Source organism: Cervus canadensis, chromosome X (assembly GCF_019320065.1).
Source record: "Cervus canadensis isolate Bull #8, Minnesota chromosome X, ASM1932006v1, whole genome shotgun sequence".
In the NCBI taxonomy this organism is placed as follows: Eukaryota; Metazoa; Chordata; class Mammalia; order Artiodactyla; family Cervidae; genus Cervus; species Cervus canadensis.
In genome coordinates this window covers 92,877,370-92,903,037 of record NC_057419.1, presented here as the reverse complement: position 1 = coordinate 92,903,037, position 25,668 = coordinate 92,877,370, and the positions used below count along the sequence as shown (strand labels likewise).

The following is a 25,668-nucleotide window of genomic DNA, read 5'->3' as shown; positions in this document are numbered from 1 at the left end:
AAGCTTTTAATTTGATTATATTTCTTTATGACACCTCTGTTCCAAACTTTATGTACTGCGTCCTGCTCCCTCTCTTTAGTTAGGACCAGCACTTAAGTTCAGATTGAAAGAATTCCTGACTGAAAGCAGAGGCACACTTCGGTGGCAGCCACAAGGAAGGCAACAATGAGCCCCTACAGTGATGGGACTGAAGTGGCTGGGGTGAAGTAAAGGCCAGCCTAATAGCAAGCACAGCAGGTTAGAGATAGTTTGCTAGGAAAAAGTGTCAGCAGGTTGCTATCCTGATGCAGTCAAATTTATTTGCTGTCTGTGACTATTAGCAGCTCTCTTCTTACCTCGGTTATTACTTTCTCTTTTACATTTCCAGTAAAACCTTCAATTCAAGGGATTTCTGATTTTTTGTTTGTTTGCTTTGTACACATAACATAGGTTTCATTCTAATCTTTTTGAGATGTATTTGACTTTATATGGTGATAGCTATATCTGAATTCTTCAGATTTCATAAAATTTGGGGAGCGATGTGTTGAGGATACAATGTACATTGAGTTTTGCTTTGCTCTGAGATTTAGTATTTAATCTTAACCATTGCTTTTATCTTATGTATTCATTTATAAACAATACAGGACTCTATTATCTACCTTTTAGTCTCAAAAATTAATAAGAGGTACACGGAAGGCAATTGCCAATTATTCTATAATAAAATACTGGACTTATGTTGTTTCATACTGCAGTTATGTTTAAAATGCTCTATAGCACTGAACATAGTATTATTAAAAGATAGTTCTCACAGGAGAGAGTTTCTTATAGCTGGGCCCTCAGCCAAAAACATTTTTTTTTTTTTCAATTTTTTTTTTTTAATTTTTTATTAGTTGGAGGCTAATTACTTCACAACATTTCAGTGGGTTTTGTCATACATTGATATGAATCAGCCATAGATTTACACGTATTCCCCATCCCGATTCCCCCTCCCACCTCCCTCTCCACCCGATTCCTCTGTGTCTTCCCAGTGCACCAGGCCCGAGTACTTATCTCATGCATCCCACCTGGGCTGGGGATCTGTTTCACCATAGATAGTATACATGCTGTTCTTTTATACATGCTGTTTTTTTTTTTTTAAGTTCTTAAAAGCTTACAATCCAAACTGTTTCTGGCATTTAGTGAAATAAAGTACCTCATGGAAGCTCATTGTTAAACGGAAGTCACCTAACTATGATCTATTTAGTGATACACACACACACACACACACACCCATATACACCAGTTATGGTTATTGATGCCTCGATATTAAACTAAGTGCATCAATGGAATAGATTTCATGGAAGTTGATTTACTTTATCTTGATGAATAGCTTACATGCTGGACTCAGGTTATCATTATTCTCATTGTTATAGGTGGTATCAACCTGCTACTAGTTAGGAACATAAGTGAAATTGACCTTGACATTAAACAGAGTATTCTTATGTACTTTCGCTAGAGTTTGGTTCTTGAGATCTATTGGTCTAAGGCAAGGGGACCTCAACCTCTGTGCCATAGACCGGTACCTCCTGTCAGATCAGTGGTGGCATTAGATTGGAAATAAAATGCAAATAAATGTAGTGTGCCTGAATCATTCTGAAACCACCCCCACCCCCAGTCCGTGGACAAACTGTCTTCCATGAAATTGGTCCTTGGTGCCAAAAAGGTTGAGGACCCCTGGTCTGAGGCATACAGGCAGCTACCTGATGTGTAAAAGCAATGAAACCAAACTCCAATTGCTTGCTTAGGCAGAATTTTATTTAGTTTTATTGTCTTTTTTGGTTAGGCTGAATTCTCCCTTTTTTTTTGAAAACTCTAGTTTTCATAGAATCAAATATTTTCCGTCTTGCTCTTTTGCATATTCCAAGTCTTACATGTCCTCATTGTTTTCAGCAACGTGATAAAAATAGGAACATGTTTACGTCAAACAAGAATGAATCTGTCTTTAACTACCTTTCACTTTCCTTTCAACAACAAATCATTGCTTTTTCCTATCCCTTCTCTTCTTGCATAGTGATAACTGCATCCATAAAATAGGAAGAGAGACCCTAGTATCTAATATTAATTTTAGTATTATCAATTTATTATATACATGTGTGTTTTTAATTAATGTGCAAAATGCATTCTTATTTACTCTTAAAACTTCTGTGTACTTCTGTGTACTTAGCATAGTGATAGATTATAGAAATATAGGGCAAGATCCTTGCTCTCAGGGAATATATCTAGTTGATAATTGATTTAAAAATAGTATGCCATAAGTATCATTTGCTTTCCTTTAAAATCTCATCACTTGTCACTAAGGTGTGCCCAGCTATTGAGCAGGTATTTCCTTCAGTGTTAGATTCTGAGCTGTAGAAGAAGTTACTAACAGGACTTCCATGGGTTGCTGTTGATGATATTTGCACATTTCAATTTGGGGATTATTTAAGAGCTATTACAAAGTGTTGTGTTATATGCCAGAGAACAGTTGTTCCAAATCTTGCTGATATCTAGAATTACCTCAGGAGTTGTTAAGAGATATAGGTCCCGAGGCCCTACCTATAGAGATCTTGATATTTAGATTCTGTAGTTATGAATGTATTCAAATCCAGATTATAAATAGATGACAGAGTAGGGAGGGACAAGGAGATGGGGTCAAGAATTCAAAATTCTTGATAGTATAACAGGATGATAGGTGGGGAAGGAAGAGGGTTATGAATTTTTTTGTCTTAAAAACAGGGTAACTCTAAACTCATTCAGATTCTGTTCTGAACATATCTTCCCAACATTTCGAAAGTAATCTCACATATTGCTTACTGCTTTCAAATAGAAAGTCACCAACAAACTAAACTTGACTTAAAATAAAAGAAATGAAAACTTCAAATATCTCCTTTTCTACACTCTCAAAATTTTTCTAATACTTCAATTGCCTTCAACAAAATAGGATGACGTGGTTTCTGCACTAAAGAAAATTACTGTTGAAAGATAAAATTGAAACCGGCTGGAATCCAAAAGGGGAAAACAGAGACAATGTAACTGTGGTTGTTTCCCATTGAGCTCAGCCAGCAACAAACCAAATTGAGATACTCAGTAATATTTTTATGTACATAAAGTAAGAGAACTATATTATATGAAATTCAGAGTTCTGATTTATGTGTTTCTTTGTTTGTTTATGGAACTCAGATTTTCATCTTCTCATAAACCAATGTATCCCAAGTGAAACATTATGAAACATTATCAAACATTCTAGCTGCTTAAGAGCTCTGATTCTACCTAGATATTGATGGCATGGTAGAAACTCATTTTATAATTTTATTAAGGCTGATTTGTTTTTATGGTCATTTTACATGTAGACATATGATAAAATCATATGAGAACATATGGAGAATAAATAAGAGATAGTTATATTCTGGGACTAAACCATTGGTCCCTGTAGGGTTGACACATTTTCAAAAGCATCAGGAATATAAATGTGTTTGATTATGTGAACACTACTAGAAAAACAGAATTATCAAACAATACTCCTAGGTGTTACTTTGCAGGGAAAAGGTTGAACATTTACTCACATTTTCAAAACTTGAAGCAAGAATAAATTGATCTCAGTTGCAAAAGGAAGAGGATGAAGGACTAGATACTTACTTATTGAGCACTTATTATGTCAAGGCTTCAGATCAGTTCAGTCGCTCAGTCGTGTCCGACTCTTTGCAACCCCATGAATCGCAGCATGCCAGGCCTCCCTGTCCATCACCAACTGCCGGAGTTTACTCAAACTCATGTCCATTGAGTCAGTGATGCCATCCAGCCATCTCATCCTCTGTCATCCCCTTCTCAAACATGAGTTTGAGCAAGCTCTGGGAGTTGGTGATGGACAGGGAAGCCTGGCGTGCTGCAATCCATGGGGTCGCAAAGAGTGAGACATGACTTTGCGACTGAACACAAATAAAGAAGGGCTAGAAGTAATGATGGCTTGAAACCCTTCAGTATAAGTGGAGATGATGAAAAGTGTTCAAATGCTGGATTTGCTAAAGACTGAAATGTGGCCTGTGAAGGAAGAGAGTCAATGATGACTGTGCCTTGGTTTTTGTTTTTGTTTTTTTTTTTTGAACAATTGGAATTGAGTTGCCATTTTTTGAGAAAAAGACTAAAGCAGGTTTGGGAGTCAGGCAAGAGATGTGCTAAATTGGAGACAATTATTGGGCAATTACGTAGAAATATCTAGGAGATTAGAAGTTTCTTTTTTAGAAAAAAGAACTTTATTTTAACTGTTTAAACTACTATAAAATAGTTTCCCAGTTTCTGTCATTTGAATAAGTCCCTGGTGGGATCTAGAATGCTAAACTTCTTCTAGACATGCTCAGTATACTTGAAACCCAGACTGAAAAATCCTACATTGTCAAGTTGAGGCCCTGATTCCACATCTCTTGGGGTGTTATTTTGTTCTCTCTTGTTCAAAAAAGTTAATTGCCTTCTGCATTAAAATGGATTGTATGCAGTACTTGTACCAGTTTGAAGTGGACCACATTAGGAAAGAAAAGACTGGATATTATGAATGCCCAAACTGTATTCTTAATAAAAAGTGCCCTATTAGCCTAGCAGTACTGGGCTTTAGCCTCATAATTCCTACAGTGATGTTTTCCCAGTCCTCTCTGACACACTTAGGTCTTGGGGTTTCTTGCTGGACTTACTGATTTGTGACATGAATTAGGAAATTTGATAGAACAGGAGGTCCTCTGGGTGTATGCAATGGCCTGTAGGTACTTGATCAGTCCCTACTTACAAAGGCTGAGCCAATTTGCAGGTAAGCTTGAGTAAGTCGTTCACTGAGGTTAAAGTTTAGCCAGAAGGGCTCCCACCACCACGTTTGTCAAGTACTGGGATGAAGTAAGAACTATACTTCAATTTTGATATTTAAATGATTATTTCAAATGAGGGAAACCCTCCCTAAAACCTCTAACCCAATTTTATTTGTCCTTCCTAAAATATCCATTACCTGATTAGGTACTGAGATCCAGTTGAAGATATACAATGTTAGCTATGCATGTTGTTAAACAGTGTTCTGGTGACATTTAGCAGTGTTCAGTAATTGGCTTAATGAACAGGTGTACAAGTATATTAGTTATGCAGATGTTAATTTGCAGTAACATGTGCTGCCTGATTTGGGAGGGTTCTTGTCTGAACTACAACCAGTAAGGTTTGTTCCTTAATTAGGAAATCATTATGTGTGTGTTTGTGTGATTCCCACCATTAGAACCATTAGTTTTGTTTAATGTGCTCTAAACTTTGGGAACACTCTTGGTAATGCCATTCCCATGGCTTCGGGTACTATGCAGGTGTCAGGATGAAATCTACCATTCTGTGGGATGCCTTAGTTAGCGCACAGCTGTAGGCAATGCAGAGAGGGGAAGCTTCACAGCTGTAATATGCAGCTTAAAAACGGAGATGGAGATACAATCTCCCACTGCATATTGCATCAGCCATTCCTTCCAAGGTTTGGTAAACAAATGTGTTATCCCTCACCAAATGGGTTCACAAACAATTGAAAACAAAATTGTGCTTGCTTTCCACACTGACTAATCTTGACCTATATATATATTTTTTTTCCTTTGTTCTCTTCCCTGTTCTTTCTGATTCCTGTTTACACTTTGTCCTGGGGATTGCCAAGTCTGACTAACAGTCTGTAAACTATAAAAAAGGACAGGCATATTTAAGCTGCACTCTAGTCATATTTTTATTTTATTTTTATATTGAAAAAATGGAACTTTGCACAGGCTGATATAGCAGACATCCGTACAGCAGCCTCCCAGAATGAACAAATGCTAACATTTTCTCATATTTACTATAGATCTTTGCTTTGAAAGAAATAACAAACTAGAGGTAAATTTGAGTCTTTCAGGGTTCTACTTTTTCCAGTATCACTTTTCTCCTCCAAAATAAACACCATCATTAATCTATTGAATATCAATTACATGTTCTTATAATTTTTTGGTGTATATAAATATATGTATCTATATACTCCAGCTTTGGCATAGTCAATAAAGCAGAAATAGATGTTTTTCTGGAACTCTCTTGCTTTTTTCGATGATCCAGCAGATTTTGGCAATTTGATCTCTGGTTCCTCTGCCTTTTCTAAAACCAGCTTGAACATCTGGAAGTTCATGGTTCATGTATCACCGAAGCTTGGCTCAGAGAATTTTGAGCATTACTTTACTAGTGTGTGAGATGAGTGTAATTGTGCGGTAGTTTGAGCATTCTTTGGCATTGCCTTTCTTTGGGATTGGAATGAAAACAGACCTTTTCCAGTCCTGTGGCCACTGCTGAGTTTTCCAAATTTGCTGGCCTATTGAGTGTAGCACTTTAACAGCATCATCTTTTAGGATTTGAAATAGCTCCACTGGAGTTCCTTCACCTCCACTAGCTTTGTTCATAGTGATGCTTTCTAAGGTCCACTTGACTTCACATTCCAGGATGTCTGGCTCTAGGTGAGTGATCACACCATCATGATTATCTGGGTCGTGAAGATCTTTTTTGTACAGTTCTTCTGTATTTTCTTGCCTCCTCTTCTTAATTTCTTCTACTTCTGTTAGGTCCATACCATTTCTGTCCTTTATCGAACCCATCTTTTCAAGAAATGTTCTCTTGGTATCTCTAATTTTCTTGAAGAGATCGCTAGTCTTTCCCATTCTGTTGTTTTCCTCTATTTCTTTGCGTTGATCGCTGAGGAAGTCTTTCTTATCTCTCCTTGCTACTCTTTGGAACCCTGAATTCAAATGGGAATATCTTTCCTTTTCTCCTTTGCTTTTCGCTTCTCTTCTTTTCACAGCTATTTGTAAGGCCTCCTCAGACAACCATTTTGCCTTTTTGCATTTCTTTTCCATGGGGATGGTCTTGATCCGTGTCTCCTCTACAATGTCACGAACCTCCATCCATAGTTCATCAGGCACTCTGTCTATCAGATATAGTCCCTTAAATCTATTTCTCACTTCCACTGTATAGTCATAAGGGATTTGATTTAGGTCATACCTGAATGGTGTAGTGGGTTTCCCCACTTTCTTCATTTTAAGTCCATGGGATTTTCCAGGTGTAAATACTGGAGTGGGTTGCCATTTCCTACTCCAGGGGATCTTCCTGACTCAGGGTTTGAACCCAGGTTTCCTGTATCTCCTGCATGGGCAGGTCGATTCTTTACGTCTGGCGCCACCTGGGAAGCCCATTTCTTGCACTCAAGATAAACCAAAGTATAATACGAGGAAAATATGTAAGCATTCAGAAAATAAAACTGTGAACTCTAGGCATTTAAGAGATCTAATCTTCATTTTAAGTAGCTTGTTTATTTGAAAAGGGGAGAGATTGAAATATATTTTAATTAAAAAAAAGCAAAAATATGATGTTGCACAAAATGATCATTACGTATGTTTGGGTTATTCAGGAGTCTCTTAGTTTGTAGGATAATCATAATGTATCTTTCATACTGTATAGCATTTTCACTGTATATGTGCTTTCTTAGTCTCCCATACTGGGATTTAAAGCATATTGAATGATTAGGATATTTTTCTCGACTATTTTGTTTGACTATCACACATTTCTAAAAGATTCTAGAGGTAATTTCAGTAAAATTCAGATAACTTTTTTCTTATGACAAAAGGACTCACTCTTGGACTGTCATTTCTTTATATAGAGTGGTCTTCAGCTGGAAGTGTCTTGAAAGTTAGGAGAAATTAATATGCTGATTAATTTATAGGAAATACACTGGGCTCCTAGATCCTTTGAGGAACACTTGTGATGATTTTTAAAAGAAATATATAAAAAAATAAAAAAATATATTAAAGTCATTTTTCTTCTAGCAGTACCAATAATTCTCTTTTCTTGAGTAAACATGGCAAACTACTTTTCACTCCCATAAGATCATGTTTGTCAAGTGTAATTATCTAGCCTGCTTGAACGCTGCATTATGTTAAATTGATCACACCTGTAAAGCTTAGCACTAACTGTTAGGATTTTAGTGGCTATTTTTGTTTGATTTCTATTGTAAGTCTATTTAATTTTTCTATAGTTTGTAGGACGAAAACAAAGGGAGTATTAATAGACCCACAACATTTTGATACCTTGTAGAAATTTTTCCAGATGCACACATCTGTGAACATAAACCTTAGCAAAAAAAAAAAAAAAAGTGCTGTGTTTGTGGGTTACTTTTCCTCTAAATAAAAGAAGAAAATCAATAACTCATTTGTGATCTCCTTAACAAAGATCAGATAAATAAATATAATAAAAATAATAATTGCCTGAAAATGCAGTTATATTTTGTAAAAGTAATAATGAACCAGCATGATGATGGTCATGTGACTTTGTGGTAAAATTTACCAGCAAGAGTTTGCGGACAGGAGCATATCACTCTAGTTGACTGAAAAATGTTTCCTTTACTTTTCTCATATTTTTTCATGGTCCCATCACCTACAACTCTGTTTTTATATTAGCAGAGGTAAACTGCCAACACAGGAATATAATGGTAGCTGTAGAATTTCTATATAGGAGGGCTTTAGGGATTTGAGATAAAGCCTTCTTCTCATTGCAGACAGCATGTTGTTTTCTACTTTGGTTTGAGAGATGACTTCTTTGAGGGGAGGGATGATGGAGGTAATGGGGGAGACTTTTTGGGGGGAGGTCTAAGACTCCTCCATGGCACTGTCGCTCTTCACAGTTTCAGGACATTTTAACTGTTTGGAACTCAAGGGTTACCTTCTGAATGTAGGGCAAATAAATCTTTTGTTCAAAGGAAGCAAAGAGTACTAAAATATGGTGAAGAAGACTAAGGAAACTTACTCAAAAGGCCCTGTCTTTGAGGTTCCTTAATTATGAGTATGCAAATAAGTGCTAACTGTTGTCTAACTTGCAAATGGTTAATATCTGTTTTGCAAAGCAGTAGGGGTTTTCATATGGCAACCTGTTTGGCAGTAAAGTTACCTTCGATAACCTTAAAGCAATTTCAGACCTGCCTTAATTTTAGCATATTTTTGGATAAATACATGTTTGCCTTTTTCCTCAATTAGTCCAAATTAGGGAGATTTTACTATATGTTTAATTCCTGTGCTGCTGTAGGAACCCGGTAAAGCAGTAATTAACGCTCCACATTAGGTAAGAAGCAGCAATTGATTTTTGGGTCTATTTGACTTATCTTTTCTACTTAAGTGCTGATATTTAATTTGTAGGGAAACCTCTAAACAGGTCTATATTTTTATGTTCATCCTCTTCCTTGAACTAATGAAATAAACCTATTTATTGATTTGGGCATGAGCTTTATTAATGTAGTTAATATGCCTTACTTATGTTAGTCCATGCATTTGGATTAGCAGTATTATTGTTTATCTATCAACATTTTTCTTTCAGTTCAAAAGAATGCAGAAGCTTTAGAAGAAAAGAAGACCATACCTGCAAAGAAGAAAGTGAAAGAGTTGAGAATTTTGGATCCCAAAACAGCACAGAATCTTTGTATGTGATATTTTCTACATAGGGAATGGTGGTGATGCTAGTAGTGAGGGATTGTTGGATGTTTTTAAAGCAAAGTTGTAACTTCTTTCAGTAGGTATATATTTAGCATCTATTGGAAACAAAATTCGGTGTAAACATCATTTAGGTTGCCTTTTTATCATTCAGCCAGAATGGACTCCCTCTACAATTTAGCCTTAGCCAGGCCAGGTGGAACTTTTATGAATAAAAGGCTTTGGAAATTACTAATCATTCTGCATTGTTAAGAGGCCAAAGTGAGAATGAAGGCAGAGTTGAAAAGTGTTATTTTTATTTTCCTTCTGCCTAGACCTGAGAGTGATGGTTTTAGAGTATTCATTAGTCACATTGGTTGAAGCCTTTTTTTGCTATTGCTTTGTATTTGAAGGAATTGTGATGTGAGTGAGTTGTTAACCACTGTCCTATAAAATTGGTTAGTAAACCTTAAAGCCTTTAACAAACCAGTCAGCCGTTAAGTCAACTTTTGCTAAAGTAGCTGGACAGTTAAACCCATCTTCATTTACCCAGGCCTGAAGTTTTTTTGTTTTTTGTTTTTTTAACTATATAGTCTTCCCTCTATATTAAATTCAGCATTTTTTTGGTCACCACATTATGCTGTGTTATATTCTAAGGATACTAAAACACTATGCTTGAGAAATTTCAGCACATCAAGCATTTCTAATTATGCAAAGAAATACCATGGGAGTTTATTTTGTGAAGGAATGTGCTATAGAGAATCAGATTAAAATAACTCGTCATTTGTATTCTTCTGTCAGTAGGAATGTTGCTTTCAGAAAAGCAGTCTCCTAATAATTGTTCTGCATATGTACATTGCTTATCTGACAGTCTATTTTCCTTTATAAAGTGGATGTTCAGCACTTTTTTTTTTAAGAAACACAAAACGATTTTAATTGCTAGTTGATATCTCATAACATTATTTATTTGGATTCTGGTGGTCTCATTTGGTGTTTATGTCTATATAATTGTTTGCCTGGACAGAAAGGATGCTTTTTCATTAGGTACAGTGGAGCCATATAGACTTCTTCATGAAAAAAAAAAAATTCGTAGGAACATATTCATGTTCTGGGGATAAGAACACATGTATGTTCTTTAAAAAGTATGTTCAATGGAGGTGAAAGTGAAATGTATTATTGAGCAATGTTTTCTGAGTCAGTGTGAACTTTTCTAGGTATAATTTGTTGAATTATTCCCATATGACATAATATATATCCAATTAAGAAAAAGTTGACAAGGGAAATCGTGATTCAACATAAAAAGCAACTAATAGCATACTGCATGAATGTCATCAGAGATTTAGAGAACATTTGATGATTCAGACACTTTAATTTTTTCTTATGTGGGAGAACTGCAAAGTAGACTGATAGCTTTTTTTAAGTGTCAGGTTACTTTACTGTCTTCCTTGAGAGGTGCTGTATTGAATGCCTCTGACAATCTCTACAGTAAATTCAGTGTTGAATTAAAAAGCCAACTTGAGATACAGTTTCTAACTTTTCATGGGTTATTTTGTATTAGCTTCATCTAAAATGCCTAGCATGTAGTTATCTGCCCTGTTAGTAGATTTATCTTCCATATAAATACACACGTGGCTTCCCTGGTGGTTCAGATGGTAAAGAATCTTCCTGCAATGCAGGAGACCCAGGTTCGATCCTTGGGTCATGAAGATCCACCGAAGAAGGGAATGCAATCCATTCCAGTATTCTTGCCTGGAGAATCCCATGGACAGAGGAGCCTAGTGGGCTACACTCCATGGGGTTGCAAAGAGCCGGATATGACTTAGCGGCTAAATGTACACACACACACACACATAAATGCACACACACACACATAAATACTCATGAGCTCTAAACATTAGAACCTTAGCTAACAGAAACTACTTTTGTTTGTTCATAATTAGGTAGATTAATATTAGTGAGAGATTTCATATTTAAGTCTATGAAATGGAAATCAGTTATTTATGTCTGCTTTAAAATTGTGGTGCTGCTCTCTTTTTAATAAAATCAACTTTTATTTTAGCTATCTTCCTAGGATCATATCGTATGCCATATGAAGAAATAAAAAACGCCATTCTGGAGGTTAATGAAAGCATGTTGAGTGAGCCCTTAATTCAGGTAATTGCATATTTTGTTTTTAAATCTCATTTTCATGGGAATTTCTGGATTGCTGTCTTCCCATTGGAGTTGTGTGAAAATGTTCTTCTATGTTTGAATAGAGTTAGGAGTATCTAGATGTGTGGATAGTTAGAGGACTCAACGTAGACAATCAGGTTCTAGGTATGTGTCTGCCATTTATTAGATATGTGTCCTTTTAAGTTTTAGTCTGTGCACATGTAGACACATCATTCCTGTACACAAAATTGCATATATTTTATCATCCCAATGACTGTCAAATAGATATTGTCAGTACCATTGTATGAAAATAAAATCTGCAGCTGAAGAGGTTAAATGGCTTTCTCAGGATCAATGGTTAAATGGTAAAGTTACCCCTTGTTAGGCACTTGATATGTGCTGGGAATTGTGCCAAGCTATTTATGTATTTTATCTCCTTGAATCCTACAACAGTCCTATGAGATAAGTACTGTTATCCTCATTTTACAGATCAAGAACCTGAGGCTTAGAGAAGTTGCCCACTTGTCACTTAACTGCTAAGTGATAAAGTAGTAGAACTGAGACTCAAAACAAATCCTATCATGACTCTAAAGCCATTGCTCTTTTTATTCTATTACTCTGCCTCCTTTGGGCAAACTGTGTCAGTTTGCTAAAGCCCTATCTCTTCATCTGAGATTACTAGATTACTATGAGGATTATACCAAAGAGACTGCTTTTTAGAATAAAGCACTCTATTAGATCCAATTCTTAGAATTCTTGGCAGCTTTTGTTTGACCCTGTCTAGAAGGCGGAACTGCAAGATTTTTCATGGATGGGCATAGTCTTTGTAGGTTTTTTGTTATTGTTGTTTGTATTTGAATCACATGGTTTGCTTTGATTTTAAGGTGATCGACTAGTTTCTGCTGTAATACTTTCGTCATATGTCCCTTAGATGGTCCCCAAATCTCAGAGCCCCAGTGTCTATTGTTTGAGCTGGCTGTGTCCATATAGATGTTTCTCCATTGTGTAGTGTGGGCTTGCATTCTGGTTCACCTCATGTATGTTTTAAACATAGATATAGTTTGTTCCCTATGCTATAGGGCCTATAGGACTAAGGTTTAATGAGTTTATGTAGGCTCTATATTAACATGATGTACCATTATTAACCTCAACAAAAGTTACACTGTGCTAAGAAATCCCCTTTTTGGAAAATGTGTCTTCTTTGTCTAACTAGTAAGTCCACAGTTCTCTGAGTTGAAATGGAGAGCAGATCACATTTGTCCTGCCTGCCTTAGTGACATGATTCTTTGCCCAGTAATCAGAATGAGCAAGTTAAGAAGCATAAATGCGACTTAGTTCTCCCTCTTTTTTTCCAATTGGACAGTTTCATTTTAAAGTACAATAAGGCAAACAAACATCTGACTCCTATTCAATAGTTGAAGATTTCTAGTTTCTTCTGTATAGTCAAATCGTAGTAAAAGACAATCATATTTTGAAGAATTAATCAACGCATTTATTTTGCCCATTAAAACTGTAGCTTTTCCTTCACATGCCTTAGTAAATAAAAAAGAATGTAAATATGCAGAATGCTGATGTGGTATTTATTTATACCATAATATTTATTTATTTATTTATTAAAAAAAAAACAAATACCATACGATTTATTTACTAGTAATACTAAAAACGTTTATTATTTTTTAAGTCATATTTTCAACTCTTTAGAGAATGTAAGGAACAGAGGGATTCTCACTTATGAGTGGCCCTCTGCTGCTGCTGCTAAGTCGTTTCAGTCGTGTCCCACTCTGTGTGACCCAATAGACAGCAGCCCACCAGGGTCCCCCATCCTGGGATTCTCCAAGCAAGAGTACTTGAGTGGGTTGCCATTGACTTCTCCGATGAATAGCCCTCTAAAATGAACAAACTTTAACAATTTTTGTATAGAAATGTAATGCCTGGGATTTTTTTTTTCTGTTTCACTTGATTTTGTAGCATTAACAAGACATATTTGTTTTTCTGTTTAAATTGCCTGGTCCAGTTGGGAGGAATGAATTGCTTTGTTTGGAGATGGAAGTAAATTATATCTGCATTCTTGAATTCAACTCCTTTAATCTTAACCACTAGGCAGTCAAAGCTTCCCAGGTGGTGTAGTGGTAAATATTCTGCCTGCAAATGCAGGAAACCCTGGTTCGATCCCTGGGGTCAGGAAGATCCCCTGGAGGAGGGCATGGCAACCCACTCCATCATTTTTGCCTGGAGAATCCCCATGGACAGAGCCTGGTGGGCTTACAGTCTCTGGGGTTGCAAAAATCAGACACCACTGAACCACTAACATTTTCACTGTAACAAGTTCAGGCAGTCAAAAAGACTGCTTGGGAAATCACATTATTATGCTAAATCTTAGAAGATAAGTGAAGGAGAATCACAAAATCTAAGTAGATCCTGCCCAGCTCCTTCTGTGTTATACCCAATGCCTCCAGGCGTTTCATGTTTGCTGGTGTTGGGTTAACCTGTTTCTTTCTTGTCTCTTCCTCTTTTCTAGATGTCCATTCCTTTTTTCCAAGCCTGTATCTTTCTCTTCTTCACATCTTTGTGTTTTATCGCTTGCATCTTTGCCCCACAAATTTTGTTTTCCCTCTGTTGAAAACATGCCACTGAGAACTTTTTTTTTCCCAGCTGGTTTCCTTTCCTCCTCAATGCCAGATACTCTAAAATTTCCTTTCATCCCTTATCCTGCTCAATCAAAACTCATTTTCTTAGTTGTGCTTGTAGGAGCAAACAATTTAACATGTACTTTAATAGTATGCCTGATTGGAACTGTGGTTCTTGGTTATGAGGCACAAATGGTGAATCTGAGTTATTAAAGTTAATATCGCGTTTATCCAGACAAATCCAATGTCTGAGTATCTTCTGGTAAGGAGGAAGGTCCTGGGTGGAGTTACTTGATTTTCAAGTACCCAAAGGAGACTGTTTCTTGCTCAGGCAGGATAAAAGAGGAGAATCACCATGGCCTTTCTCCCTCTCATCCTAGAAAGGATTTGCTTCAGTGATGCAAAAGTAACATCAATTTGCCGTTCAAAGGAGCTGTTTATCATTTTTGTCTAATTACCATGTAGCACGTAGATAATGCATAGCATTAAATATGTATCATCAGATTAACTTTGCTGTAAGTTCTATCTGATTACATTGCTAAACTCCATCCATGCATAATCATAGTTTGTTGCTTATGTGACATCATTGTCTCTTCATAACAACAAAAAACAATTAAGGACACATTGCTTCCCAGAGACTTGAATTAACAACAGTATTATCTCTCCTAGTATGGGTCAATAAGCTCTTTCCTGCCAGAAAGCTAATAGATTTTAGTTATTTGACAAGATAAATGTCTTACTGAAAAAATAAAAATAAAAAACTTTAATTAGCAAGATCATGCCCCAAATTTAAGGTTATTAATAAAAGTACTAATGCCTCACTTATTTCAAAATATTCTAATTTAAGCTAAAAGCCAAGTTCACTATATGGAAGTAGTTGAAGATCCTAAAATACTTATAAAAAGCAAAGAAACACTTGAAAAGTACACCGTATCCTGAGATTGTTGAGGAGCTTCTGGTATATGCAGTTATGAGTTTGATCCAAATAATGTGTACTCAGTTTAGGTGATTCTTGTTATTATTTCAGCTTTGAAAATCTGCTTTAGTGTAATTTAATTTGATCTATTGAGAGAAAAATACAAGACCAGTAAGTGTTTTTAGGACATCAGTGGTAAAAATGAAGTAGTTGTAGGCACACTTACATATAGAACATTGACCAAAAAGAAAAGAAATTAGCACTTAAAAAAAAAAAGCAATTCAAGTGTTGAGGGAAAAATTAAATTGTATTCTATTTTAGAACATTCAGCTCAGTTGTGTCCGACTCTTTGCGACCCTATGAACAGCAGCACGCCAGGCCTTCCTGTCCATCACTAACTCCCGGAGTTTACTCAAACTCATGTCCATCGAGTTGGTGATGCCATCCAGCCATCTCATCCTCTGTCGTCCCCTTCTCCTCCTACTCCCAACCCCTCCCAGCATCAGGGTCTTTTCCAATGAGTCAAGTCTTTGCATGAGGTGGCCAAAGTATTGGAATTTCAGCTTTAGCATCAGTCCTTCCAATGAACACCCAGGGCTGATCTCCACATTAGTGCATGCAAATGATTCTTAAATGCTGTGAAAATTCCTGTTGGTATAGAGAAAAAATATGATTAACATAGAAGGAAGTATAAAATTGCTGCAGAACAATTTACAAAGATATGTATAAACCAGGGGTTCCCATGAAGGACCCATCAAGAGAATTCAGGGGCTCGTGAACTTAGATGTGAAAAACATTGCATCTTTATTTTCTTTACCTGCTAGCTAATATTTAGTATTCCATCTGATTAACAATATAGGCAACAAACCAAAGTGTCAAGAGTATTAACAGGACCTCTAACTTTGTCACTAATAGAAATAATAAATATTTCCTTGTCACATTACATTTGTGACAGATATCTTGAAATATTGTTTACAGTCATTACTACTTCAAAATTTTACTGTTTATTAAAGCTGCCACTAGGTCTCATTTTTTAGTGACTTAGTCAAGAAGGAGAACTATTATTATGTCACAATTTATATTGGTAAATATGTTGATAACTATTTCAATATAATTGGCTTCTTTTCCATTCTTATGTATTTTATTTTATTCTGAGAAGGGATCTATAAGCTGGTATGAAAGTTCATGGCAAAAACAAAGAAGAAAGCAGTACAGAATAGAAAGTTTCCTAATCACTATGGCAGATACAAGTCATTCCCAACTTCAGCCACCCTCACATTATTCAGAGAAAAGGCACCAGACCCACGGGTGAGGCTAAAGTACCCTCCTAGGCCACAGAGACTAAGAAATACCACACTGGAAGAGTGAGGGGATCAGCTGCATTCTGACCACATTGTGTCTCACCAGACTGGAACAGTGTTGCACCCAGAGCCCCCCCAGCCCCCAAGCCTGTAGTTCCTCCAGTGGGAAAAGAGGACCCTAAGTGGACATCTAGCTCTCCCAGCATTGTGTTACACTTCCCAGAATGCTATATTGGAGCTAACTTCATAGAGGTAACTAGGGGAATCTATGGGAGTCAACCACTGGAGATCAAAGAGAGATAGAGACACTGGGGTGGGAATTACAGCAACCAGCACTTAGATCCTGGTAAACTGTATTTCTGCTTGTAGCAATGCCCATGCAGAGATCTCAGCCAATGGCTCTTTCCATCTTCAGGATCAAACCAGTCACCCCATCTGGCTAGGGAGTCCACTGGACAGTTCTGCCTGATTTGGGTCCCCAGTCAATGAGCCATACCAGCTGTGGAGCCTGTTGTGCTGTTTGGTCTAGAAAAGAAAGCAGATTTGCACCTCTGCATAACTGTTGAGAATGACCTCCAGTCTCACCAAGGAGCCTAGCCTGAGTACTGAGGCCACTGTGAAGCTCATGCTGCAGCCATGCTTTTCCCTGGATCAAAGCTAGCAGCCTTGCCCAACTGTTCTGCATACTCCCTGGCTCCACAGAACCACAGAGCCTGAATGTAACCCCGAGAGTCCCAGAGTCCAGTGGACACAAACACTGAGCGATGCAGTCCAGCCCGTGGCCCCACTGAATGGCAGAGTGCAAGGTGTGATCCTGCCTTATTTCTACCTGGCCGCAGAAAACAGGCTGTAGCCCCACCGAACTGCAGCATACAGTTGGAGGACCCTCTCCACCAGAGAGCCCAGCACAGTCAAGAGCAGAGTATAGCCAATAGCTTACTATGTTAGGCGGCCCAGCCCGTGGCCCTGTCCAACATTAGGGTGCAGCCTGAAGTCCCACTTAATGGCAGAGCACAGCATGCAGCTCCACCCGAACATAGTCCAGCCAGCACTGACGTTCACTCAAGGAGCACAGCCTGAGACCCAGCTGACCAGGAGCAGTTGCAAAGCCATCCATAGCCCTGCCCACTTGCAAAATCCTACCAGTGACCCCACCTGACTGCAGAGTACGGTAGTAGCCCCATCCAATATGGGAGTCTATCAAGTGGCCCTGGTTAAATGTGGACCATTTAAGTCCACAAGGCCAGCAGTGGAGCTCAACCAGTGACACCCTTTCTGACCTCAGATAATGGACCATAGCCTCACCCAAGTAGGGATCCCAACAGCAAATGCCACTTACCCAACAAAATGCTACCAGCTGACTCATGTAGTACCCTAGGTTGAGGTGGTGAATGAAGAGGTTACCCTATGGTAGCAAACATATAAAGTCTGGAGGAGAAGAACACTTATTGAAATGTACAGATACTAACTCAAGGAATCAAGAATTACAAATAATCCAGTAAAAATGTCACCATCAAAGGAAATTAATAAAACTCCAAGGACTGACCCTAGAGAAATGGAGATCTGTGATCTTTCTGAAAAATAAGAATAATCCTCTTAAACTCAGTGAACTATAGGAATACACAGAAAGACAACTAAACAAAATTGGAAAAACAAAATGAGAAGTTCAACAAAGGAAAAGTGATCATTAAAAAAAAGAACAAACAAAAATCCTAGAGCTGAATAATACAATGACTGAACTGAAAAATGGAATAGAGAGATTCAACATCACACTTGATCAAGCAGAAGAAAGACAAGTGACCTGAAATGTAGGCCTTTTGAAATTATCCAGTCTTAGAAGTAAAAATCAAAAAGAGTGAAGAAAGCCTACATGACTATCAAAATTTCTCAAAAGAAAAATAAGCCAAGAAAATGTGGAATGATATACTCAAATATTGAGAGGGAAACAAAAAGTTTCAACCAAGACCACTCTATCCAAAAAAGCTGGGTATCTTTTCCTTTAGGAGAGAAAATATTGTTTGAGAAAATGCTTCTCCTTTGAAAAGATAAATATTTTCTCAAACAAACAGCTGAGGGACTTCATCACTCGAACATCTGTACAAGAAATACTAAAGGGTGTTTTTAAAGCTAAAATGAAAAGATGGTAATTTAAATCATAAAAACATATGAATGTGTAAAACTCACTGGTAATGGTAAATATATAGTCAAAGTCAAATTCTCTAACATTATCAGCTGTGGCATAATATACTTATGACTTTAATAATCTCTTATTTGTTATGCATTATAAAAATTTAAATTATAACATCAGTAATCTAAAATAATATAATCTGTTAGGAGAGAGAAGTAAAATTGTAAAGTTTAGTATGCTATTGAAGTAAAATTGTTATCAGCTTAAAATAGGATGTTATGAATATATTTTGTTTAACCCTCACTGTAACCACAATGGAAAAACCTATAGTAGATACACAAAAGATTTTGGTAAAGGAGTCCAAGTATACTGTCACAAAAATACTCAAATCACAAAGAATGAGAACAGTAGAAGAATCATGGCACAATACATTCACAAAACAACAAATGGACAAAGCAAGTTCATCCCTATCAGCAATTAATTTAAAGGTAAATGTTTTAAGTTCTCCAATCAAAAGACATACCGTAACTGAATGTAAAAACAAGATTGAAAGATATGCTATCTAGAAGATATGCTATCTTAAAGTGAACAGAAAGACTGAGACTGAAAAGACGATAAAAGATAATTCAAGCAAATAAGAACCAAAAGAAAGCAAGGCTCCTCTGTCCATGAAGTTCTCTAGACAAGAGTACTGAAGTGGGTAGCCATTTCTTTTTCTAGGGGATCTTCCTGACCCAGGGATAGAACTTAGGTCTCCTGCATTGCAGGCGGATTCTTTACCATCTAAGCCACCAGGGAAACCCCTGCTATACTTATAACAAACAACATAGACATTAAGCCAAAAAATGGTCAAAACCCGAACAAAAGCAGTCATTATATAATGATAGAGTGGTCAGTTCATCAAAAAGACACAATAATTGTAAATATTTATGCAGCCAACATTGGAACATCAAAATATATAAAATACATAATAGTAGAACTGAAACAGGGGCTAAAAGGAGAAATAAACAACAATAAACTAATAGTTGTAAAATTTAATACCCCATTTTGAATGAATAGCAAAATAGTGGATTTGAACAATACTATGATTTAATATACCTAACAGACATATACGGAATATTGCATCCAATAGCAGCCATTTACATACTCTTCTGAAGTACACATGGAACATTCTCCAAGATAGATCATATGATAGGTAATAGAAAATTGAAGAAGACTGAAATTATATCACATCTTTTCTGACAACAGTGTTACAACTAGTAGTCAATAGTAGAAGGAAAGCTGGAAAATACATTAATATATGGAAATTAAGCATAACACACCTGAATAACTAATAGATCAAAGAAGGAAAAGAAGAACAAATACATTGAGACAAATCAAAATGGGAACACAACCTACCGGAACTTATTGCATGGAGGGGAAAAAACAAAACAAAACAATTCTAACAGGGAAAATTTATAGGGAGAAACACAGCAAGAACAAAGAAAGATCTCAACCTTACTACTCCTCAAGGAATGAGAAAAATAAGCAAAATCGAATCTCAAAGTTAGTAGAAGGGAGGAAATAATAAAGATTGGAGCAGAAATAAATGAGACTAAAAGACAATAGAAAAGATCAATGAAACTAAGAGCTGAATTTTTGAAAAAATATACTCATAATCATGAGACTACTATAAATAGATGCCAACTAACTGAAGAAATGAATAAATTCCTAGTGGCATATAACCTACCAAACATGATTCATGAAGAAATAGTAAATATGAGCACAACACTAATGACTAAGGAGATTCAAGCAGTATTCAAAAACGTCTCAAAGAAATGTTTGGGATAAGATTGTTTCACTGGTGATTTCTGCCAAACCTTTAAAAAAGAATTAACATTGATCCTTTTGAAACACTTCCAAAAGTCTGAAGAGGAAGGAACATTCCCAAGGTCATTTTACGAGGCCAGCATTACCCTGATACTAAAGCTAGGTAAGGACACTACCAAAAAAAATTAGGTAAAGGACTTGAATAGACATTTTCCAAAGAAGATGTTCCAGTGGCAAAGATGTACATGAAAAAGTGCTTGATTTCACTAATCATCAGGGAAATACAAATCAAAACTACAATGAGATATCACCTCACACCTATTAGAATAGCTGTTATGAAAAAGAAAATACTGGGAAGGATAAGGAAAGAAGGGAACCCTTGTATACTATTGGTGGGAATGTAAATTCGTACAGTCTCTACTTAAAAAATGTATGCAGATTCCTTAAAAGATGAAAATTGAGCTGAATATTATCCAGCTATCTCACATCTGTATGTATATTTGATAGAAATTAAATCAGTGTATCGAAGAGATATCAATATGCCTATGTTCATTGTAACTTTTTATATATATATATATATATATAGCCAAGACATACAAACAACCTAGGTGTCCACTGTTAGATGTGTGAATAAAGAGTTGTGGTGAGGAATTCCTTGACATTCCAGTGGTTAGGAATTGGTCCTTTTACTGTTGTGGTCCAGGTTGGTGAAGTAAGATCTGACAAGCCACATGGTATGGCAAAATTTTTTTAAAAATTAAATAAAATTTAAAAAATACGGACAGTTCCATCCAGACTATTTTCCAGGAATAATTCATTTAAAAAAAATTGTGATGTATATATGTATACATACACATATACGGATACACACACAGGAATATTATTCATATTTTTCAAATGAAATCCTGCCATATATGATAACATAAATGGACTTTGAAGGCATTATTCTGTGTGAAATAAGTCAGACAAAGACAAATGCTATGAAGTATCACTGATATGTATAATTAAGACAAACCAAACTCAAAGGAACAGAATAGACTGTTGTCTGCCAAGGGTGAAGGGAATGGAAGAACGGCTGATACTTTTCCAAGGGTACAAAATGAGTAGGTACTCGAGATGTAATGTGCACTATGGCAACTATAGTTAACAGTACTGTAGTGTATATTTGAAGTTCCTAAGAGAGTAAATGTTAAAAGTCCTCACCAGGATAAGGAGAAATCATGGTTCTGTGTTGTGATGGGTATTTAAATGAACCTTACTGAGATGATCATTTTGTAATATATGCATATATCAAATCATCACATTTTACATCTTCTGCTGTGCTGTGCTTAGTTGATCAGTCACGTCCAGCTCTTTGCGACCCCATGGACTGCAGCCTGCCAGACTCCTCTGTCCATGGGGATTCTCTAGGCAAGAATACTGACGTGAGTTGACATGTTCTTCTCCAGGGGAAGACGTTCCCAACCCAGGGATCAAACCCAGGTCTTCCACATTGCAGTTGGATTCTTTACCATCGGAACCACCATGGAAGCCAAAGAATACTGGTGTGGGTAGCCTATCGCTTCCAGGGGATCTCCCTGACCCATGATGTTAAAGTTACACAATGTCATAGACCTTAGTAAAACTAGAGAAAACATTTTAAAAAGTTTTCCAATTAAATGACTTAGAAGTTTCCCTTAAATGTATTGTATGACAGCAAAATGATCAGTAGTTACAAGGCATTAGTGAGGAAGGAGGGATAAAGACTGAGCACAGAGGAATTTTAGGACAGTGAAAGTAAATATTCTATGTGGTAATATAATTGTGGATACGTGTCACACGTTTGTTAAAATCCCATAGATGCATGAAATGAAGATTGAATCCTAATGTAAACTATGGGCTTGAGGCAATATTGATGTGTGAATGTAGGTTCATCGGTCCTTAACAACTGTAGAGTTTTACTTGGGGATGATGAGGAATCTATACATGTACGAGGGCCGGAAATATATCGGGATTATCTGTATTTGCTGCTCAGTTTTGCTGTAAGCCTAAAGTGCTCTAAGAAAAGAAATCTAATAAAGAAAGAAATTAATACAGAGGCTCCCCGAAGGGGCACTTTGTGTTGGGTGGCCTGTGGCTACAGTGTCTCCTTGGGAGAAGTGTAAGTTAAACTGGACTTTGCAGCATTATTAGGATTCAGTTAGAGAGGGCTAGGAAAAGAGGTAGTGAGCAAAGGCTTGAGACATAAAGGAAAATATCTGTATTCTGTTGTACATCAGAAGTCATGTAGGTGACAATAAGAAAGAACATGTAAATGTTGGGCTTTAGAATCATAGAGATCAGAAATTAGTGACTCACAGTATATTTTCTTAGGTCTTTGTAGTGCTTAAATGGTAGGATTTGAATGTCACATACTATCCTATTTGCCATAGTCCTGACCACACCCACTACATTTTACCCATTCTGATTTGGTCCTAGTCTTTATAATCATCTGACTTTCTGACTCCTGCTATATAACTTGATTTCCAGCTTATTAAATTTGAAAATTTGTGTTTAGAAAGATTACTTTAGCTATAGGATGCCAAGTGGCTTGGTGAAATGAGATTAAAAATAGATAACTGTAATTTCAAGTATAAAGTACAGTGAGGTCTCAAAATACATTGTAGGTAGAGAAATAAAGGAAAGGTGAATAAATAAGAAGTTACAGAGAAAAGATTCATTGTAAAATGTTGGTGATAGAATGGTTGTACTGTTAATAAAACTAAGTAAATCATGTGAGAGAAAAAAATACTTCCAGGGTAGAAGAGAAAATTGTTATGGATAAATTGCAATAGAGTATGTGTTGGAAGTCAGAATAGAGATGAGGACTGAAGTTAAGAATTTGGGGAATCATTTGCAAGGAAATCATAGGCAACAAGGGTCCAAAATGCAGTAGTTGGATACAATCTCAAAACGACAGAATGATCTCTGTTTGTTTCCAAGGCAAACCATTCAATATCACAGTAATCCAAATCTATGTAATCCAAGTCTATTGCTGACCAGTAATGCTGCAAAAGCTGAAGTTGAACAGTTCTGTGAAGGCCTACAAGATCTTCTACAACTAACACCCAAAAAAGATATCCTCTTCATTATAGGGGACTGGAATGCAAAAGTAGGGACACAACAGCTACCTAGAGTAACAGGCAAATTTGGTCTTGGAGTACAAAACAAAGCAGGTCAAAGGCTAACAGAGTTTTGCCAAGAAAACCCACTGGTCATAGCAACCACCCTCTTACAGCTACACAAGAGAAGCCTCTACACATGGAAATAACCAGATGGTCAATACCGAAATCAGATTGATTAAATTCTTTGTAGCCAAATATGGAGAAACAGTCAGCATATGACACCACCCTTACGGCAGAAAGCAAAGAAGTCCTAAAGCGCCTCTTGATGAAAGTGAAAGAGGAGAGTGAAAAAGTTGGCTTAAAGCTCAGCATTCAGAAAATAAGATCATGGCATCTGGTCCCATCACTTCATGGCAAATAGATGGGAAACAATGGAAATAGTGACAGACTCTACATTTTGGGGCTCCAAAATCACTGCAGATGGTGACTGCAGCTGTGAAATAAAAAGACACTTGCTCCTTGGAAGAAAATCTATGACCAAACTAGACAGCATAATAAAAAGCAGACACATTACTTTGCCAAGAAAGTTCCATCTAGTCAAGGCTATGGTTTTTCCAGTAGTCAGGTATTGATGTGAGATTTGGACTATAAAGAAAGCTGAGCGTAGAAGAATTGATGTTTTTGAGCTGTGGTGTTGGAGAAGACGCTTAAGAGTCCCTTGGACTGCAAGGGGATCCAACTAGTCCATCCTAAAGGAGGTCAGTCCTGAATATTCATTGGAAGGACTGATACTGAAGCTGAAATTTCGATACTTTGGCCACCTGATGGGAAGAACCAACTCATTGGAAAAGACCCTGATGCTGGGAAAGATTGAAAGCAGGACGAGAAGGGGACGACAGAGGATGAGATGGTTGGATGGCATGTGATGGACATGAGTTTTAGTAGGCTCTGGGAGTTGGTGATGGACAGGTAACCATGGTGTGCTGCAATCCATGGGGTCATAAAGAGTTGGACATGACTGAGCCACTGAACTGAACTTGCAAGGAAATGATTGTTCTAGTTTAGTCGCTCAGTTGTGTATGACTCTTTGTGACCTCATGGACTGCAGCATGCCAGGCGTTCTTGTCCGTTACCATCTCCTGGAGCTTTCTCAAACTCCTTTGAGTTGGTGATGTCACCCAACCATCTTGTCCTCTGTCATCCCCTTTTCCTCTTGCCTTCAATCTATCCCAGCATCAGGGTCTTTTGTAATGAGTCAGCTCTTCCCATGAGGTAGCCAAAGGATTGGAGCTTCAGCTTCAACGTCAGTCTTTCCAATGTATAATCAAGGTTGATTTCCTTTAGGATTGACTGGTTTGATCTCCTTGCAGTCCAAGGGACTCTCAACAACTAAACAAGTGATCTAGTTTACAGATCAGAGAAATTTTTGAGGTTGGTAGTGAAAAAAGTGACTGCTGGAAAGTTAAGTTCCACATTTCTGGAGGCTACTCAGGTTGAGGGGATGGATCATGTTAAAGAAATCAGAACAAAGGGAGCCAGCATATCAGGACGGTGCCAGGTTCACTGGTGCCTCACAAAATCTAGCCCAGTAGAGAGTACTGAGGAGTAATGAAGAAGATCATGATATCAGGGGGAAAGATAGCTCTTTTGATATACTGAATTGCAGTGATGTCTTTAAAATAGTTGTTATTTTCTGATAGTTCTTTGTTAAAATAATCCACACTTCATATCAGACACCTGAATTCCTTAAGCAAATGTTCTTGTCTTTTGGTCTCTATCACACTTATTTTTAAGGGACAGATGAATTTCTGTTGGGCATACAACTATCTGATGTATTATTTTCTGCTCCTCTTCCACTTAATTTGTTTTCTCTGAATTTTCATTCATTTCTTCCTTTCCTCCTCCCTCCTCCTTTCCTTTCTTCCTATCTTTCATTTTAACTATTTTCTTTTTTTTTTTGTATGGTGGTGATTTACTCACTTAAGTCATGACCAGCTCTTTCAATCCCATGGACTGTAGCCTCCCAGGCTCCTCTATCCATGGGATTTTCCAGGTAAGATTACTGGCTTGGGTTACAATTCCTTCTCCAGGGCATCCTCCAGACCCAGGTATTGAACCTGCATCTCCTGCATTGTAGGCAGATTCTTTACAGCTGAGCCTCCAGGGACTTTTTTTTTTTTTTTTTT

At 37.1% G+C, this 25,668-nt stretch overlaps 1 protein-coding gene across 2 annotated transcripts in view; it reads left to right on the top strand.

Annotated features, from left to right (window-relative positions):
• Positions 1 to 25,668, top strand: part of DIAPH2 (diaphanous related formin 2) — a 932,191-nt gene that overhangs the window by 403,124 nt on the left and 503,399 nt on the right. For both annotated transcript variants that reach the window (XM_043457771.1, XM_043457769.1), the window contains 2 exons: positions 9,376 to 9,477; positions 11,527 to 11,621. In XM_043457771.1, the coding sequence (XP_043313706.1) occupies positions 9,376 to 9,477; positions 11,527 to 11,621 (197 nt within the window). The remainder of the gene's footprint in view (positions 1 to 9,375; positions 9,478 to 11,526; positions 11,622 to 25,668) is intronic.